The 20,141-nt window shown below is 41.0% G+C and overlaps 1 protein-coding gene across 1 annotated transcript in view; it reads right to left on the reverse strand.

The window, feature by feature from the left end:
• The window catches only part of MAP4K3 (mitogen-activated protein kinase kinase kinase kinase 3), a 285,095-nt gene that overhangs the window by 233,741 nt on the left and 31,213 nt on the right, over nt 1-20,141 (reverse strand). Inside the window, exon 3 of the mRNA XM_018558848.1 lies at nt 3,081-3,171. Coding sequence (XP_018414350.1) covers nt 3,081-3,171 — 91 coding nt within the window. The remainder of the gene's footprint in view (nt 1-3,080; nt 3,172-20,141) is intronic.

The following is a 20,141-nucleotide window of genomic DNA, read 5'->3' on the forward strand; positions in this document are numbered from 1 at the left end:
TTCTCTAAGATCATTGTTGATGTCTTTCCTCCTTGGCATTGTATTAACAGGCGCCTGAATGCTCCAGACCAGCGAACTGCTAAAACTTCAGCATTCATAGAGGTGGTTACACTTGCTGATGATCAATTAATCAAAGGCATTAGATGAGCAGCACTCCATTTTGGCTTTATGTTTGTAAAATAAATAATAATGACACAGTGTAATGTGTCATGTGTTGTTCATCTGAGGTTGTATTTACCTAATTTTAAGATCTGCTAAGGAGCAGTTGATTTATATTATGTCCTGATACTTAAAACCATACAGTTCAAAGAGGGTGTACTTTCTTTTTCAAACGACTGTAGAGCAAGTATTCAACATGGATATGAGGACAAGAAGGAAAAAGAAAAAAAAAAAAACTACTATGAGGTTAACATAGGAAGTGCACACAGTGCCTGGAATCTCATCCATACAAAGTCTAAATTATTTTTTATTTAATGGTAAAGAAATTACCTTCCAAAATACTGTTGCTCCAGACTGATAATGTTTAATGCACAAAATGTCTCATTTATTTGATGAAATATACCTTCAATTGCTTTTTGAAAAGCTTATTAATATATACCGTACACTACTGGTCAAAAAAGTTTAGAACCAGTTTATGTTTCATAGCTGATTTTGTAAAACCTGATAACAGACAACAAAGCTCATAAATGGAATAGATGAAACATAATTAGGAAGATGTTAAAGGAAAAACCCCTAAGAAAAGTCTGAGATTATGACTGCTCAAGTTAAAGCACATCTAATGCAATTGATACAAAGGGTGCCATTACTGTACTGTTACTCCCTGTAACATATATAAAAATTTTAACATAAAAACTGCATTTTCTACAGATATTCTGGTGAGGCCAGCTTATTAGCCTCAATGTAGTTTAGCTTGTCTATTTTTATAAAGTGAATTGACTCTGCTTTCTTGAACAACTTCAGACTAGAGTAATGAAGTTGCCATCTCAACAAGAATTTGCACAATGTCTCAGCTCTCCTTATTCACAGTGGAAACAAAAATTGGGAGATTAAAAGCGAACATACATTTTTCTGAATATTTCAAATTTAGGCATACACACACAAAACATTAATATGCTACACTTTTATAGTGATAGTCAATTACTTTTAAACAGCACCATCCATTACTATGTGGACATTTATGCATTATGCCAATGATTAACTCTTATACAATGTTACCTAAATAAGAACATAATTTCAGAAAACACTACAACCCCTTTAAAAGAAAAAATATATACTCTCCTTGAGTTTTTAACCTGGAAGAATAAAACAATAAAAAAAATATGAAGCAGGTTGTGTAACCCCTCCTTTGAATCTGAATGTCAAAGCCAATAAAGTCAAACTCCAATTTCCACAACGTCAGGTAGGTCCGCCCAACACACGTTACGCCCAGCGTGACTGTCAGGGGTACAAAGCTTCTGATGTTCAATTCAGTTCAATTCGTCTCTGTTGCTTAGGTAACATTCCTACAACTAGCAGGTCAGGGACATAATGGACGTAATGTGTTTAGGGTGGCGCTATCTACGTTGAGGAGAGCAGAGGCAGTTGCACATCGCGGAACGAAAAGTCAGCGTTCTTTGGATGCATTGATAATTTTTTATCCTGTAAGAAGAATCTAAAATAAAGTTTTAGCCATTGTTACAGTACGCACTATTGTTCGTGTGTTTCTATCTTCCTGAGTTCCATCCTTATGGTGAGAGGAAAGAAGTGGAGGAAAGATTTCAGAAGGAATTAACCGTCTGGGAGCCATATTCGGGAAATCCCTCCTGGCATTAAAAAAAAAAGGATCTGCACTGTGTTACCTGTTTCATTGGGTCTAAGTGGAAGGTGAGCCTTCTCCCATATGGGTTTACATCACTGTCTACCAGGGAGAGGTGGAGGATTCACCTATTGATTTCACATTTGGGACACCTCAATGTTTATTGGATTTTGGGACTACCAGACTTTCTAACATGCAAGAACTGTATAGATTTTGAAAGATCACATTTTGATTTCATGCTTTTTTGATGAATATTGTTATATAAGCACTTGACCTATGGGCACATCTGTTCAATAGCACGTTTTGAGTTATAATTCTAGTTCTTTTCTATATATGTTTATATTTTGCATATGTAATTGTGTTTATAAATATTAGGGATTGATAGCTTGGCACTTTTTGATTGAGTTTATATTATTACTTTACATTGGTGTGAGTGTTAGTGCCTTGCCGTTTAGCACACATATTAGGGCGCGGTATTATTGAATATTTAAATAGAAACTCCAATTTTGCTTGACATTTTTGTATTTCTTCTAGGTGAGCTAAAACATTGCAAGAATTTAAGTAAGCATTTTCAGACTCATACTTTTCTATGTTGTGAAACATTGTTTGTATCACCATATCTTTTATATATGCATATATGCACATATATATGTATACAACAAACATTGAACTACTATGGCAGGGGGAGGCCTGATTTATTTGTACTTCGTGTATACTTTTAAGAAGCAGGATCAAAGAAGTCCCAAACCCTAAATTATGATAACTGGACAAGGACTGACAACCATTTGTCCCTGCTTCATTTAAGACTGTATAACTTGCAAAGCTATGTTGGTCCCTTATTAAAAGAGAACTATGACCAAACCTATTTTGGCCGTAGTTCTCATTAGCGTCACAGGAGGACATTTACAAACATCCCCCTATGACCCAAAACTCAGCATATAGCGAGCTTAACCACTGCCGGGATGAATCCCGCTATCTGACTGACAGCTGGCTCTGCCTCTCTAGAGGCAGAGACAGCTGTGCCTGCCCCCTCCCCTGACTGTACCTCCAGTCAGCGCTGGAGGAACAGAGAGGGGGGAAGGGAGTCCCTGTGGGGAGTGGTGACTGACGGTCACCGCTCTCTGCAAGGAGAAGATTGTGAACTGAGTGATCTGCGGTATGTGATTGCTTAGTTCTCAATCAATAGAACTGACATGGGACAGCTGAAGTGGCTCTAACTATTGGGATGGGTGTATGTCACTCATTCCATATTTCTCCTTTAGATAGGATACATGGAATACTCTACCTCAGGTAGCTGCCAAAGTATGCCACGATGTTTGTGTGTTTGCAGTCCTTCATCATTATAATCTCCTGCTGCACCACCGCAAAGTCTTCTCCTGCAGAAAATAATACATCAGTTTTTCAAGAGAAAAATCTCATGTGTATTAAAAATACATGCATACATTCTTGAGAGATCAGTTCCAATATCGCACAGCAGAAATAGCTCTATATTCTCTAATACACGTTCCAAATGAAATTACGTTTACAGACATAAAGTGTATTTTAATGTTATCGTTTGCATTGAATATAAAAATAAACATATGCCAGCAATGTACACATGAAGCAGGCATAAGCAGTTGCTGTATATGAACACAGAAACATACATTTTTTGTTAGCTTTCCTCATCATATCCCCGTGAAAATGGCTGCCTCTGTGTTTTGCAAGCTCTCTCTGAGCTCTCCTCCACCCCTGTTCATGAATATTCCCATGAACAGTGTATAGTGTGCAAAGGTAGAGCTGGTGTTTAGTGATTGTGTTACTTAGAATCATACAGGGAGGGGGCAGCTGTTGACATCCTGCTTTACAATCTGAACCCGGTGTCAGATTTAATTTCCTGTGGAGAACAATTTGGATTTTTAGGCTTCAGGCCTAATAAAAAAGTTAATTTAAAAAAATGAGCTTTCCAGGAAGTAATATTCAGTGTGCCCTCATGCCATGTGTTATGGAACTGAGAAATAATGCATGCTGATTCTGTGCTGTGTTCCTCCAAACCAAAAAGGACATACATTAGGCAAGTGTTCCTGAACTGTGTAGTTTTACTTTCTATGATATTGTCATCATTTCTGTGTGAGAATCCTGAGATCACTGTCAGAGCTATCTCTGATTCAGTATTATTGAGCTATTTGAATACTGCAAGATAATTGTGATTTCTCAGATGTATGAGAGTTAAAGGAGAACTATGGGGTTAAGGCTTTTCCCCATAGTTCTCCTTAGGGTAACGGGAGGACAGACTAGGTCTTTTCAGGTGAATCTTCTGTTGCAGTGCACACTTGCAGTTTTATTATTTAAAGGAACAATGCCCTTTTTGGTCTGGAATTCCTTAGCTAGTGTTAGCTTAGGGAACAGTACACATTATATAGTAGGCATCCGACGGCCGATTAGACAGTTAGAGGCCCAGTTGCATTGATAGCCTACAATTAGAACAAGGGCCCAAGAGATAATGGAAAAGAATGGAAACCCATTCTTCCATTTAGTGAAGGCTCTGGCTCACATAGTTACCTGACCACCTGATGTCCAGCCGTTGTACTTAACGGCCTGACTGTGGCTTCCTGGATGCAGGTGGACATTTTTAAACGTCCTTGTGCCCACCAAAAGGTGCTCCCCTCCCCACTTTTGACGATTCCGGGCTCCGCTGTGCCCCGTAGGAGCCCCGGACTGGCATGGCAGCCCTGTGACCAGAGATTGGAGGAGGATCAGCACATGATCTCCCTCTGATCTCCCCTCCGATGTCTGAATGCAGAAGTGATGTGTATTACATCACTTCCGCATTCATCTATCATTCTCTGGCTACAGAAGCCGGAAACAAGCTGGTGAAGTAGATCTCTGCTTCATCAGCTTCTTTGGGGGTCCATAGGTGACATTGGGGGTCTTAAAGACCCCTTCTGTATACATAAAGAGGACCTGTCGCTGTAAATTTGCTATCAAATAGGGGGATTCAGAGTGTAAAAAAAAAAAGGTTTAAAAAAAATTAAAGTCAAATAAAAAAAAAAAGATAAAGTCACATATTAAAAAAAACTAAACCTCCCTCCCCCAAAAAAATGTTTAAAGTCTCCCACCCCCTCAAACAAACACAAACATGTGTTGGGTGCGCCTACATGAGAAGATGACAACTGTGCCCATTGTGCAGCACATGTTACATATCACCATGAATGTGGGAGTGTGAGCAATAATACTAGTACCATTAATCACACTAAACTGACGAGCGGTAAAAGCTTTTAAAGGGTCGCCTATAGCCAATTTTGGGTATGGTAGTTTTTTGCGATTTCGCGGACGCACACAATTTTAAGGCTTGACATGTTTGGTGACTATTACCCGTGACCCCATCTTTTATATTTTAGAAAAGAATTGCGTAATAATAAATGTTTTAGAGCTGCAGATTTCATAACATAACTTTGTTTTTTTTTTATTTTCGGTACTTTTTTCTTTATATAGTAAAAAATAAAAAACCCCATTGGTGATTAAATAGCACCAAAAGAAAGCTCTATCTGTTCCCAAAAAATTATATAAATTTCATTTTAGTACAGTGTTGCATGACTGCATAAATGTCAGTAAAAAAAACCTCAGTGCTGAATATTGAAAAATGGCCTAGACAGGAAACGGGTTTTAACACCCCGGTCATCAAGTGGTTAAAGTGACAATAAAGTCCGGAGTTAAATCTTAAAAATACATTCAAGTACCCTATAAACAAAAATTTAGCTTATTTGTGCATCACCTGACTGTAGATCCTCAAATCCTCTCTGAATGTGTGCTGACACTGTCCTTCCTTCTGGAGGTTGGCTAATTTTGCTCCAAGCTCACTCCCTAAATGGACAACAATCTCACATTTAGTATACAAATTTGTATTGAAATTGTTCCATCTGATGAGACCAAGCCCAAAACCATTATGGGATTATAGGCTCTAGGAGGTCTCGTGTGGAAGTGGGACTGTCCTCTCTGTGTCTTAAAGACATGTTGCGTCCAATGCAGCAGTAATGCAACTAGCCCCAATTGAAGCTAAGACCTCAGCTACTCACAAACCTAGGCAAGTGGTGGTCATAAGAGTTTTAGGTGGCCGAAGGTGAACAAGTCACTGTAGGTGGGCAGTGGAAAGACTAGAGATCCACGTGGTACTTCAAGAACAGGAGAGGCAGCGGAATGGTGCTTCCTCCAGGATTAAATGGAGGAATTACATCAGTGCTTGGTCCCTCACCCTTAACCCTTACCATACCGAAACCTGGACAGTGGTGAGAAATTTGAAATACGGTTAGCAGTGTAAACGGTAGGTTAGCTACTGGTGCTTTAGTAATAAACATCCCCTCACAAATTGAGTCTTCAGGGACAGGGTCACACCTGGAAAGGACCAACACAGTACACTAAGAACTGTAAAGCAACACAAAGCAGAGCCGAGTGCCTGAAAGTCACAGTACATGCTAGCCCTGAACATCAACCACTAAAGCTTGGCAGATGAAACATCAATCAGAATAGCAACTATATAGAAACCAGCTCAAGCAGTGATATAGTGAGGAAATCATGATTATAGTCACAGAAGGGGAAAAAGCCACGTGGAACGGAAAGCTAGCAAAAAATAAACAATTTCAGCAAAATAATAAAGGCAAAGGAAGGCCTGTCTTACAATATTTATTTTTGCTTATGTCCAAACCTCCCATAGGCAGCAATAAAACCCAACTGTATCATATTTCCTGTGTTCCTCAATGGTCAAGAAAGAAAGGGCACAGCTTAAATAACAGCCTGGTACCGTATATGTGCCTTAGCATTTTGTGATATGTACACTGATATAAGAAGCCATGTATATCGGCCTTAGGTTGTCAGTACCGGCCCAACAATGTTTTACTCTTGACCCCATGTCCTACGATGTCATGTTTTAAACTGATTGAATGCCGTTATGGACTGTTTGAAACCTGTTAAAAAACGAATAGAAAACTGATTCAACACTAAATAACAGCCTGGTTCCAAATATTATTTTTCCTTTATTAAGGTTATACTGTAGTTACTATCATATGTTGTATAAATAAAAACAAGTGTACAAAGATAATTGTTCTTTATTTTGCAACCTGCACTAAAGAACTGACAATTTTAGGGGCTGTTTACACCAGGTGCATTTGACTACAATAGGCACCTTTGCCCAGGGCAGTCCCAACACAAAGACAAAGCAATTTGCCCATATTTCTATTAAGTCAGTTTACACCACTGCGTTGTGCTGTAAGATGGTAATGGGGTACAAAGAGATTTAAAATGAAGATTGCACAGAAATGACAGGCTGCATGCAGAAAGCAAAGGGTGAACATGGTGGGTCCTATAGTATGCTGCTATATATCACATTTTACATTGAAGGTTTAATATCATGCAGCACCCCCCTGACCCCCAGAGGCCTGTGGAGGACCCCCAAAGGGTAGTCACGTTAGGGACCTATTTCAATGCCTGAATAGGGATGAGCATGAGATCTTTGCTGGGAGAGGCAGCAGACATGTTCCTGAGGTCCATGCTATCTTCAGGTACCTCCAACAGTCATAGGGCTAATGGGGGGGAATGGCTCATCCCAGATGTTTACGGCAATTGCCATACTGTTTAGCTGGCCATACACTATACAGTCTGATTGTACAATCTCCTTTAGATCTACCATCAACTATGTTGTACAAGAGCCTGCTTGATTGGATACAAATTTAGAAATGTCCTTATATTACATACTTTTGGTAAATCTAAAGAAGGTTGTAAAGAAATTCTACAATTAGATGGGATGTTTTACAGTTTGTATGTGTACACCGTTTTAGTAGTGTACATTTGTCCCTCTAGCTGTATTTGCTAACCCATGGACTGCATTGTCTACAAGTGCTCTATCAGTTCTTTACTGTACACTCGATATGTTTAGCAACTTGAAGATCATTTCCTGAAAAACCAGTGGCCTGAACTTGCCTCCACGATGGTCAATCGTATTTAAGTTCCTAAAAGGGTTAAAAGCACAAGAGTGCTCATTTGAAATCTCTCTGTACCCCATTACCATCTTGCGGGTGGCCCCACTGCCTTGCAGGGTTAGTGATGTTGGAGTCATGTTAACCTCCCTGGCCGTCTGATTATTTCCTTTATTTCCTGCCGGTTCCGCCCCCTTTGCGACGCGGACGCATCAAAAACGCGTCAAAAACGCATCTAAAAGACTAGCGTGCGTGTGCAGAAACCTGACCGGATCTGCTCTGCATTTGGTGTGAACAAGGCCTTAGGCATTTTCAAAAAATTTCAACAGGAACTGCTACAGCAACATAAACTCATCAATAATGTGTCTGATGCCACCAGTATACAGCTCCCAGATCCCCAACATAAATATTACGTCAGCACACATTTCATTGGTGTGCACACAGCTCCACCCCTTCAGACTAACCTCTACCTCTTTACTTCAGTGTGTTGTGGCTGTAGCTTCACTCAACATATATGCAGACCCCAACAATGAACTACTTTATTTGCTACCTTTGGGTCTGTTAAATATACAATTATATTCTGCATACTGACCTATATGTTCCACATTCCACAAACCTCTGCTCATCACACTATACTGAATTTTCAATATGCCACGTGACTCCACTCTGCACTCTGTGCATTTTATATTTCACAAACCCTTCGCTGTATGTTGTGCTGCACATGTAGACTCAGACATACTGTACTGTATGCTCCTCACTCTGTACATTGCTGACATACCCCTCCATTCTCTACAATGTGCTGTACATTCTACATGGCACACTATTATACTCTATATGCCATGCTGCATACCATTCCACTCTGTATACTGTGCAGTACCTGAAAAACTAAATACTGCACAACCATGCCACCATGTAGAACATGCTGTATAATATACAGCATATTGCTCTGCACAGTATATTTCACACTGATTTAGTCTGTATATTATGCTAAACATACTGTATACCACTCTGCACACTTTGTCGTAAATTATATGTGCCACACCACTCCATTAATGTACATTGCAATGTACAGTAGTCTGCATGCCCCTCTACTCTTCACACCGTGATGTACATTAAATACTGTACATCACTCCATGTACACTATGGTGTCCATTTTACTGCACATTGCTTCAATCTGTACATTTGGCTGTACATTATATACTCCACACTGATCCACTCTATACATTATACTGCAAATCACTCTATTCTGTAATACATTATATCATTCACACTGCTTCACTTTATACACTGTGCTGAACATTATACTGCACATTTCTGTTACTGTATAGTAACCCTACCACTGTCTGCTGTCCCCATTAGACTCAGGGAACTTCATGCATTCAATATCAAGGACTGTTCCCAAACGGGCACATTATTGCTAGCTGTAACTTCATAGCAAGTCTCCAGGTGAGAAGTGGGAGAAGGAACCTATGTGAGACATGTACTCGCATCCAAGAACATAAAACATACACCTCGGCCACCAGGATACACATGATTTTGTCATGTAATGGAAGTAGTTTAATCCAGGAAGAAGATGCTAACCCTTTATGACCCGTTAATAAAGATGTGTTGGCCCTTTTCGGGAAAAGGGGTAGAAAAGGGCACTGTCAAGAGGAGTGCAGTGTTACACTAACACATTACATGTTAGTGTATAAAGAGAATTGCAAAAGCACATTTTTTGGTGTGACTTATCCCTCAGTGTATTTACAGCACAGAGCTACAAGTTAAAGCGGAAAAAAAACCATAGACAAACCCACCTTTTAACACACATATGGACTGTAACAACAAATGTACATAGCAGTTGCCTCATGCCCAGTCATCAGCCTTTGTTACTTCGGAAGAGAATCTTAGCATATGCTTTAGAACATAATAAACCCGTGGTACCTGGATGATGGAATGATTTCAAATTACTCTTTCATAAGGACCTGACAACCACATGCAATTGTTCAACATTTTTGTCAAAACACAATCATTATGTCTCACTATGCTTTGCATGATTTGTTAACTGTTACCTTTGAAGTTTAGGTTAAACATAAATCAATCCATGCATACCATTTACACAGCTATAGGAAATACCGCTACAATCCAACATATTGTGGCTGTCTTAACCATTTAAAGCCTGTACCTCAGTTATTGTTTTGCATGTCAAACTGTTAATGGTTCGCTTGACATGCAAGGTGGATAGATGCAATCTATAATACTAAAACTTCTATTTTTTGTTTGTAGGCACAAGGAGACTGCACTTGAGTTTTACATTTTATCATATCCCACATTTAAAGGATCACTCCAGCTAAAAGCAATCTTTTAGCACTGTATAAAAGCCAGGAAGCTGACTTATAAAATTATTTCAAATGTATCCGAGATCTCAATTTTTTTTTTACCTTAAAAGCAGTTACATTGCAGACATAAAAAGCAGGCACCTTTACCCCCTTTGACTAAGAATCAAAGCCCTACCTGCTGATGCGAAATCACCTCACTTTCATTAAACAAACATTTTTACTTACAATTTTGTTTTTCTACTTCCTCGTACACTTTGGCAGAAATTATGTAATCATACCCAAGCACTGCATCCTGGGGAGGTTACATCAGCAGAACATCGGTGGGAAAGCTCATCTGTAATCTCACGAGATTTCAGGGGAAGGCATTTTTCTCCTCTAAGATGATGTGCAGTCACATGTTCTAGTCACATGTGCCAGGAAGTAAAGGGAGATATATTAATCTGCCCTTAGGTAAAATGGCCACTGTGAGAAGAATGCGGAAGAAAAGAAGCATAAGGTATGCAAAGAAAAAAAAGCCTGCAATTATCTAGAAGTATCTGATTGTAGACTGGCATTACAAAACATTTATAAAAGGTGCCTTTGTTGTTATTTTGAAGATGTGGGTAAAGTTCCACTTTAAGGTGCCTTCAGGGAAAAACAGTTTCCTTCCAGAGCAGCCCTACATCCCTGAGGAGCTCTTATATTCAAATAGCAACTTTAGTGTGACTATGCACCTTATTATTAGTCAGTAAGACTGTCCAACACAAAGATGGGATAGTAAAGCTGGATATACAATTATAATTTTTCCACTCAACCAGTTTATAGTGGATGGAGGAAGCTCCCATTGTGTGCTTTGTATCCCGATAGTGGTGGGGATACCGGTATCCGAATACCTGAACAGTGAGGGCAGCTGACTGGCTGCCTTCATTGTTCGGTCGAAGATTTTCCATCCAGCTTCTTCGATTCTCTGATCGAAGGATGCCGGAGGGAAGTGTGCGAATTTCGGCTGCTTCATCAAGAACCAGCTGAAATTCCTACAGTGTACTCCCTATAAATTATCTACATTTCCTGGTTCCAACTCTCCACTTTGCTGGAGAATTTGTGGAGAAATTGGCTCATTAGCTCATATCTTTTGGCACTGTAAATCTCTACGTGTGTTCTGGAATGGAGTCTTCTGAGTCATCTCACAATTTAAGCCATCACCCCTCTTCCCCCTGCCTTGAGCTCGCCTTGAACATTACCATTGAAACCCTCCCACCTGATGCCGGCACTATTGTCATTTATATTTTATATGCAGCTAAACTATTGATTATTCATAGATGGCGCCAATCGACCCCTCCTCATATTACAGATATGATTTCTTTAATTAACACACAATGCTCTTATGAACGCATGTTTGCTATGAAAAACAATACTTACCCTGCTTTTCACCCTTTCTTTTTTTTCAAAAACACTTTATTAAGTTTCAACATACATCACACTGTACATTCCTTTGAGCATGACTATATCACAGCCGTTAATGCAGAGATTAAACATTTTCGCCTATTCCACAATGTCATTGAGTATTACACAGGTCCCAAATTAACGACCATACTGTACAGAGTAGTAAAAATAGAAATTTAAAAAAAATAAACAATACAGTCTAAAACTAAACAAAGATAAACAAAAACGTGACCGAACATTTCACTGTGTCTCAAATGTACCCTATGCAATAAATTTATTATACATGGCAAAGGTGTTCTCTTTTTTGTTTTGTTTTTTAGTTTTCTTTTCTGGTAGGGATTACATCAGAGCACCCTCGTGTACACATTTTTAACCCCTTTCCTGAGTCTACTTTGCCAATAAGGTATTGTGCGCATGGAAGTATATAGAGTAGGATTTAAGGATATAGAAATTTGGCAAGGTTCGTATCCATACCGACCCTTCCCCTTTTGACTCGCAGGTTTACATTATGTTTCCCCTCCTATATTAGCTAGTAGGAAGCTCTTAGAATATCTAAAAGGATATAAAAATTTCTCTTTTTCAGCTTCAGTAAATACCATGTTGATGAAGGATATCCATCTGTTATAGAAGGACGTGATCTTTTTGTCCTCCTCTGTTTGGGTTTCAGCTTCCAGCTTTTCTAAATGTAGTAAGCTGAGGAGGTCCTCTTTGAGTCTATGGATATTAGGAGGAGTAGGAGAAAGCCATTCTCTCATTATGCATCGTCTTGCCGCTAGCATTGAAATGCCTAACCACTGCTTATCATGTCTATGTAATGTAGTGGGCATATCCCAATAATCAAACAGCAGTAGAAGAGCATTAGTTGGGATCTGTTGGCCTACCACAGATGCCAAAAACTCAGTAACTGCAATCCAGAAAGATTGTATCAGGGGGCAGGTCCACAGACAGTGGAACAGGGGAGCAGCCTTTAGCTTACATTTTGGGCAGTGATTAAGATAGACTGAGTCACCATCCTGTTTGCGTGTGAACTGAAAGGCATAATATGCTCTATGGATAATACGGTGTTTCTCTCCACTGCTCGTTTATCATAACTGAGCATGTGTTTCGGTACCCCTGCAAAATCTTCTCGACAATGTCCTCTACAGGGATATCATTTTGCCATTTGGCAAGATTAGAGTGTGACAGTGAAGGCGTATTGGCCTGTCTCAGACAGGCATATACATCAGAGATGGATCTCCTACCCGTAGATAGCATCCTGTCAATGGGCGTAGTTTCAGCAATACGATGAAGACTGGGTTTAGGTTTTTTAAAGTGGTTTACGACCTGCAAGTAATGCAGAAAATCTCCAGCCGGGACTTGATATCTGAGCCTCAAGGCCGAGAACGAAAGTAATTTGTTAGTGTGGTTTTCTATTAGGTGTACAAAGTTAGTAATCCCCTTCCTTTCCCATCTAGTGTATGTCATATATTCCTCCCCTTGTGGGAATGAAGGATTGCCTTTAATCCCCAGGTGGCGAGAGAAGTAGGGGTTTAATTTTAGTATCTTATGCGTTTCCCTCCAGGCCACCACTGTGTCCTGCACCAAAATATTGGTGCGAAGGAGAGGGGGTATGGCAGGAAAGGGGCAATGGAGAAGGGATGGGAGTCTCCATGGGTATACCATCTCCGATTCCAAGTTGAAATTTGAATAATATGAAGAGGAGCTGATCCAGTCCATGGAGTGACGGAGAAGGCAACTTAAGTTGTATAGTCTTACATTTGGAAAGGCCATGCCCCCTTCGGTTTTGGGTAAAAACAATTTTTTCATGGAAATTCTTGCCTTTTTCCCCTGCCACATAAAATTCAGAAACGCCTTGTTTAACATCATTATATCTCTATGTTTTAGCAAAATAGGTAGGGGTTGCATAGGATACAGAAGCCTAGCAAACGAAACCATCTTTATCAAATGTATCCTACCAAATAATGAGAGGGGGAAATCTTTCCATGAGGTCAATTCATTACGTATTTTGTCTAGAAGAGGTGGGTAATTAAGGTTATATAGGGATGAGGGGACCTTGCCTATACGGAGTCCCAAATATGTAATAGAGCACTTTGCTATACTAAAAGCTGTGGAGGAGCTTAATGTGGCCGGTGCTGATGTGGTCAAGGGGGAGAACCTCAGATTTGGAGGTATTGATTGTTAAACCCGAAAATGTTTGGAATCTCTTGAAAACATCCTGGATGTGTGGTAAGTCTTTAAGAGGGTTAGTGGAGAACAGCACAATGTCGTCCGCAAAGAGCATGATCCTAAGTTGTGAAGAAAGAAACGGTATCCCAGAGATGGTTGAGGCGTTTTGGAAGTATAGTGACAAAGGTTCTATGGCAAGGTTAAACAGTAAAGGTGAAAGGGGACAGCCTTGTCTAGTACCGCTCTGCAGTGGGAAGCGCGAAGATAGATAGCCAGGAGTGCATATGCGCGCACATGGGGACATATATAGCGCAGACACAAAGTTTTTAAAGGGACCGTAAAATCCCATTACATCCAACAGCCACGGGAATTGAATACTATCAAAGGCCTTTTCGGCATCGATGGATATTAGGGCTATAGAGGAGGCCGGATGTTGTTTGGCATGTTCCAAGACCGATAACACTTTGCGTATATTAGATACCGCAGAGCGGCCTTTTACCAATCCTACTTGGGAGGGCGAAATTAATCGTGGCAGCAATGTAGCCAGTCTATCCGCTACTATTTTTGATAGCAACTTTGCGTCTGTGTTTATGAGGGAAATGGGGCGGTAGGACCCTGGGAGAGTGGGCTCTCTATCTTCTTTAGGTAACAATTTTATGTACGCCTCTGTCCCTGTCCTCAAATATTCGCCTCCCTGCCACATAGCATTGAAAACACTGTGCAGGGTAGGCAGCACCTGCTCGCACATCATCTTGTAAAATTCATTGGTGTAGCCATCCAGACCCGGAGATTTACCGTTGGAGGAGGCCTTGAGAGCCCTCGAGATCTCCTCCAAAGAAATGTCAGCGTTTAGGAACATGATATCATCATGCGTTAGAGTAGGCAATGTCACCGAGTCTAGGAAGGCATCAACCATTTCCATGTTTTCAGGGGCAGCGAAGTAAAATCTTTCAAACATTTGGTTAATTTGTTTTGCATCAGAGGATACGTTCCCGTTTTCTGAGCGAAGGGAAGAAATATGTGATTTCAGTGATCGTTGTCTGGTCAGGTTTGCCAATAGTTTTCCAGATTTATTGCCAAATTTGTGGAAGGTTAACTTAGATTGGGAGTGGTAGTATAAATGTTGCTGTTTGGTCCCCCATTCAAAGTCTAATTTCGCCTTAACCCTTTCGCTGCCACCGACGTAAGGCATACGGCGGAACAAAAGTGTCCCCAGCTGGCCAGCTCAGTATGCCTTACGTTGGTGGCATTTACAGTTATGCTGTAAGCTCATGGTCAATTTAGCGACCATAAGCTTATAGCAAAACTGTTCAGCAGACTGTGCCCTTCAAAATAATAGCTGTCATCAGCGGCTCACAAGCCGCTGATGACCGCTATTAACAAAAATACCGAAATGGCAAAGCTTTGTGACGCATTGTCGTCGGTTGTGATACCTTGTGTTGCAATTAAATCATGTTATCACAACACAAACACCAACACAGCGTAAGAACAATTTTTAACATAAGTCGCTTTTTTACAGTTTTGCATACCTTCATTTTTTTTTCTTTTCCCAAAAAGGCGCAATTACAAATTTGCAAATATTTGTTATTAACTCAATACAGTTTTATCTTTCAGATTTAGTCAGAAAATAATTTTTTTTGTGTACAGATACTGATTTTAGTGTGTTTTATCAATTGAATTGTGTATTTTTATTGGTTTACTATTAATTTGAGAAATATTTGCGCAATTATCGCAGGGCCTACAAATTTAGTAGCACCATATTTTTTTTCTACCGGGCCTGCACTTTTAGAAAATATATGGTTTGGGGGGTCTTTTACAAACGCTAGCAACACAGCAGTTGAAAATCAAATCAATGGGAAATGAGTTGCCGGCATCTGGAGACGGCAACTCATTTTCCTGCCGGCTCCAGGCAGGGATCTGTGACTCCAAGGATTGCCGCTGCTGTCCCCCGCTTTATTAAAGTAAGATTCCGCATGGTTTTTTTTTGCTGCAACATATGACATTAGTCTTCCTCTCAAAACAGCCTTAGCCACTTCCCAGAATAGATTTGGTGTGGAGATATGCCTTTCATTGAATGTCTCATACTCCCGCCTTGCCTCTACCAGCATGTTTTTGAATGACGGATCAGAGTGTAAATGAGAAGGGAATCGCCATATGTATGAGTCCCCTTAGGGGTAAGAAGAATGTAGCTGGATCAGAATCGGAGCGTGATCAGATATGGCTATAGGGAACAATTTGACATCACTGACTAGAAAGTCCACTGGATCAGTCACCAGAAAGTAGTCTAGCCTTGCGAGGGAGTTGTGAACCTCTGAGAAGTGAGTATACTCACGCTCCGGGGGTTCCGGATCCTCCAGGCATCTGTGAGGTTTATTGTAGTAGCCAAGTTTAAAAGACCTGTACCGGAAGCTTTACCTGCCCTAGACCTTCTCCTTACATTCCCTGATCTATCCTCCTCCAATACCATGACAGAGTTGAAATCTCCACCCAGTATCTTATCAGGGTTATCATCTTGTTGAATCCATGAAGTGGTCTCCTGGAAGTCTTTAGCCGTGGAGGAGTTGGTAAAAGTTGGTAAAAGTTATGCAATGAGTACATTTTATTATCAGCTGATATTTTAACTAATAATCTACGTCCATCAGAATCAGTCCATATGCAAAACATATGCAAACAGCATATAGGCAACTTTAAAAACAGGAGGTCTGGCATCAATGTTGTTCCCGTGTGTCATCAGGTTTACTTAATATTTCACTAATAGAAGCTAATTATAAGGTTTTATCTAGGTGGTATATGGTCCCTGCCAGACTAGCGAGAATATACCCAGAGGTTTCTCCTCATTGTTTTAGGGGATGTGCACACTCGGGCACGATAGATCACATATGGTAGGAATGCCCCAAATTGAGACCTTTTTGGAACCCCAATATGTGTTGCTGAATTGCCCGATTCCAGGACTGTCTAAAGCTTTGGATAAATTCATTACTTTCTTTCTGTTGCCAGCCAAAATAACCATAGCTAGGGCTTGGAAAACACCAACAATTCCATTCCACTTGGTCAAACAAAAAATGTTGTGGATTATGGTCCATGAGAAACTTCACAGCATCCTCCAAGATAATAAAAAAAGTTTTGAATTGACCTGGACCCCCTGAATACTTTGAAAGATAAAAACAGAAAAACAAACAATCAGAACAAAAAATTTTGTCCGTCACTTTTTTCCTTAAGAGATTCTACAGAGTGAGCAAGCCGGCTTCTGCTAAGCCAGGGCCATCCACCTTAGCAGGGATAACAGACAATCAAGATCACTTTCAGCAGTGAAAAATATAAGTCCCAAAAACGGAGAAGGTGTGGACACAAAGCTAAGGGTGCCTTACCTATAGGAGCGAGTACCTGTGATCTGAGCTATATGCCAGCGCAAAGCACAATCCAATGAGGGAGTCCCAGACCCTCTGGGTGACAAGCTGCGTGCGGCCTGCCATTGGGTGCAGCCTGTTGTGTCCTCCGGTAATAGACGTTAGGGGCAAAGCCTATCTGAGCCCAGGATCACCTAGGGTTCTTCTGGGAAGGTGCGTGGAGAAGGGACAGCCGAGTAACCCCCCGCATCGAGGGGAGAACGCTACGTGACCCCCTTCTTTCCTTCCCACTCCCCTGGCCCGTTGCAGCAGGATGTAATATACGAATATAACAGAAAGAACAACAAATCAAATAAAAAAAACCTGAATAAGGATACCAGCTACTTCACGGGCCCTCCGGAGATTGTAGAAAAATACCTCCCGGTGACTAGGGGTGCCGGAGCGATGGTGTTAGCTCACGGAGAATCTGTGGGGGTCATAGGGAGACGCACTGATGTCTTACGTGCCGGTGTAGCAGGCCTTGGGAGGCGAGGAGATCGATCTCTTTCCAAAGAGGGAGCTGGAGGTTCCATTCGGTCCAGGAACACTTGCGCTTCGGTGGGATCCTGGAAGGATTGTTGCGAGCCGTCTGTCGATTGGAATCTTAGAATTGCTGGGTAGGGCAGGGTAAACCGGACTTTCTTCTGGTAGAGAAGCGTGCAGACTTTGCTGAATGCTTTACGCTTCTTGGTTACCTCTGCAGAGTAGTCCGCAAAGATCAGGAGACGATGCCCGTCTAGAAAGAGCTCCTTTTTGGCGCAAAAGGCCTGGAGGACTGCCACGCGATCATTGTAATCCAAGTAGCGGGCGATAATCTGCCGCTGTGTTTTCCGATCAGGGTTAGCAGGCCCCACGCGGTGTGCCCGATCCACCTTACAGGTCGGATCAAGGCCGAGGAGATCCGGGATGTTTTGGGCACAGATGGACAGCAGTAGCGATTGTCGGTACGATTCCGGTAAACCGAGGATACTCACATTATTACAGCGGGAGCTGTTTTCCAAGTCGTCCACTCGTTCTAGTAGATGGTTCACCTGTCGCTGGGCCGAGTCTAGCTGGGAAGAGGACGCGTCCGCTCCGTCCTCCAGAGAGGTTATACGATTTTCGGCCTCCGGGATCCTCTGGGCCTGGTTCAGGAGGTCGTGCCGAAGGGATTGGATGCCCTTGGATACTGCTTTGTTGATTGCCTCTTGAATAGTCGGGCGGAGCAGTTTCGCTACCTCCGCTGCAATCAAGGAATGGTCTGAGGTAGTAGGCATGTCATCCTCCGAAGAGATACTGCCGCCCGGCATCACGGCCATCTTGGGCTGATATTGCGCTCTTTTCTTCCGAGTCAGTGTGCCCTTGGTGCGGGGTTTATCCATCTTAACGCCTGTCCAGGAGGTAGTGAGTTGTTGGAGGTCGCTTCGGGCGAAGTTAGTAAAGCTGAAGTGTGGTTTTATATGTGAATGTGCCCTGGCGGTGCGGGAGCTCTTCACTCTGCATTAGGCGCCGGAACCGGAAGTCGCTTTTCACCCTTTCACTGCATCATCTGATTCTTTTCAACCCCCAGAACACAACTGGTCTATTGTTTCACGTGGTTTTGTTACATAACTTTTGTTTTGTGATATCCTTATGGTGCAGATGTTAATCTCCACTAGATGGTTTGTTATTCTACACTTGTATGCACTGTTTGCAACATTTTGTATGTTTTATTTTTGTTTGTTAAATTCTACAACACCAATTCCGAAAAAGTTGGGACACTGTGTAAAATCTACATAAAAACACAATTAAATGATCTGCAAATCTCATAAACCCATATTTTATTCACAATGAAAATGTACCATTTTAGGAAAAAATAAGGTAATTTTGAAAATCATGGCAGCAACCCGTCTCAAAAAAGTTGGGACAGTGGGCGTGCTTCGGATCTCTGCAAACGGGCAGTGTGTGCGTGCGCACACCGGCCCGTACGGCAGTTGTCGAACAAGCAGGCCACTAACCCGATTCTCGGCGGGTTTTCAAGCCTGCTTGTTCGACGGATGACGTGCGACCGTACAGTAGAAACGGTCGCACACCTTCCATACACTGCACGATTATCGTACGACCGCGGGATTTCCCGTGATTCTCGTATGAGAATCGTGCAGTGTATGGGACCCTTTAGAGAGTCAGTGTGTCTGAGAAAGAAAGATGGGCAGAGGTTCACAAATCTGTGAAAAGCTGCGTCTAAAAATTGTCTAACAATTTCAGAATAATATTCTTCAACGTAAAATTGCAAAGACTTGAACCCCTTTCTGACGGGAGACGTATACTGTACGTCCCGTCACAAAGTGCCTATATGACTGGCCACGTACACTGTACGTGACGAGTTATTTAAGGCTCTGTAATGCCGGTAACCACTGATTCTTAGCAGTTACCAGTCATTAATGAATGTCTCAGTATTTAAGCATTCATTAATGAAATAGTTAAGCTTTTGTAAAAGCTTCTTTCTTTCATTAATGAAAGAATGAAGCCGTTACATACAAATACCAGATCGCTAAATAGCAATCCCGAATTTGACAGCTGAAAATAGCAGAGAGGTAGCAGAGTGACTCCCCTCTCTGCTATTCGTTTTGACAGCTCGATAGCCATGTTTATGATACATTTCAGGCACAGAGCTACAATGTACCTCTGTGCCTGAACTGTATCACTTCTGATCGTCTAGGCATGATCAAACCTGAATCTGACATGCTGTCAGGATCAGTCTCTAAGGTTATTATTAGCTGTTCCTAAGTTTGGAGCAGCCTAATAGCCAAAAATAAAAAAGTTAATTATCAAGCAGTCATAGTGACTGCTTGATATAAACTGACAAGAAAAAATACGTTTTTTTTTATTCTTTTTTTTTTTACAAAGTGTAAAAAAAATTAAAGTGTAAAACAAAATTAGGAAAATAAAAATTATATATAAGAGAGAGAGAGAGAAAGAGAAAGAGAGAGAGATATTTTTATACTATAATTACTATAAAAAATTTCTAAAAAAAAATTATAATCAAAACTTGTGAAAACAGTGTTTTCTTCTAGTTTTTTTTCCTCATTTTTTATATTTTATTCAAACTAAGTGAGGCATTAGGTACACATGTTTGATATAATTGTATGGC

Source organism: Nanorana parkeri, unplaced genomic scaffold (genome assembly GCF_000935625.1).
Source record: "Nanorana parkeri isolate BGI_ZX_2015 unplaced genomic scaffold, ASM93562v1 scaffold363, whole genome shotgun sequence".
Lineage (NCBI taxonomy): Eukaryota > Metazoa > Chordata > Amphibia > Anura > Dicroglossidae > Nanorana > Nanorana parkeri.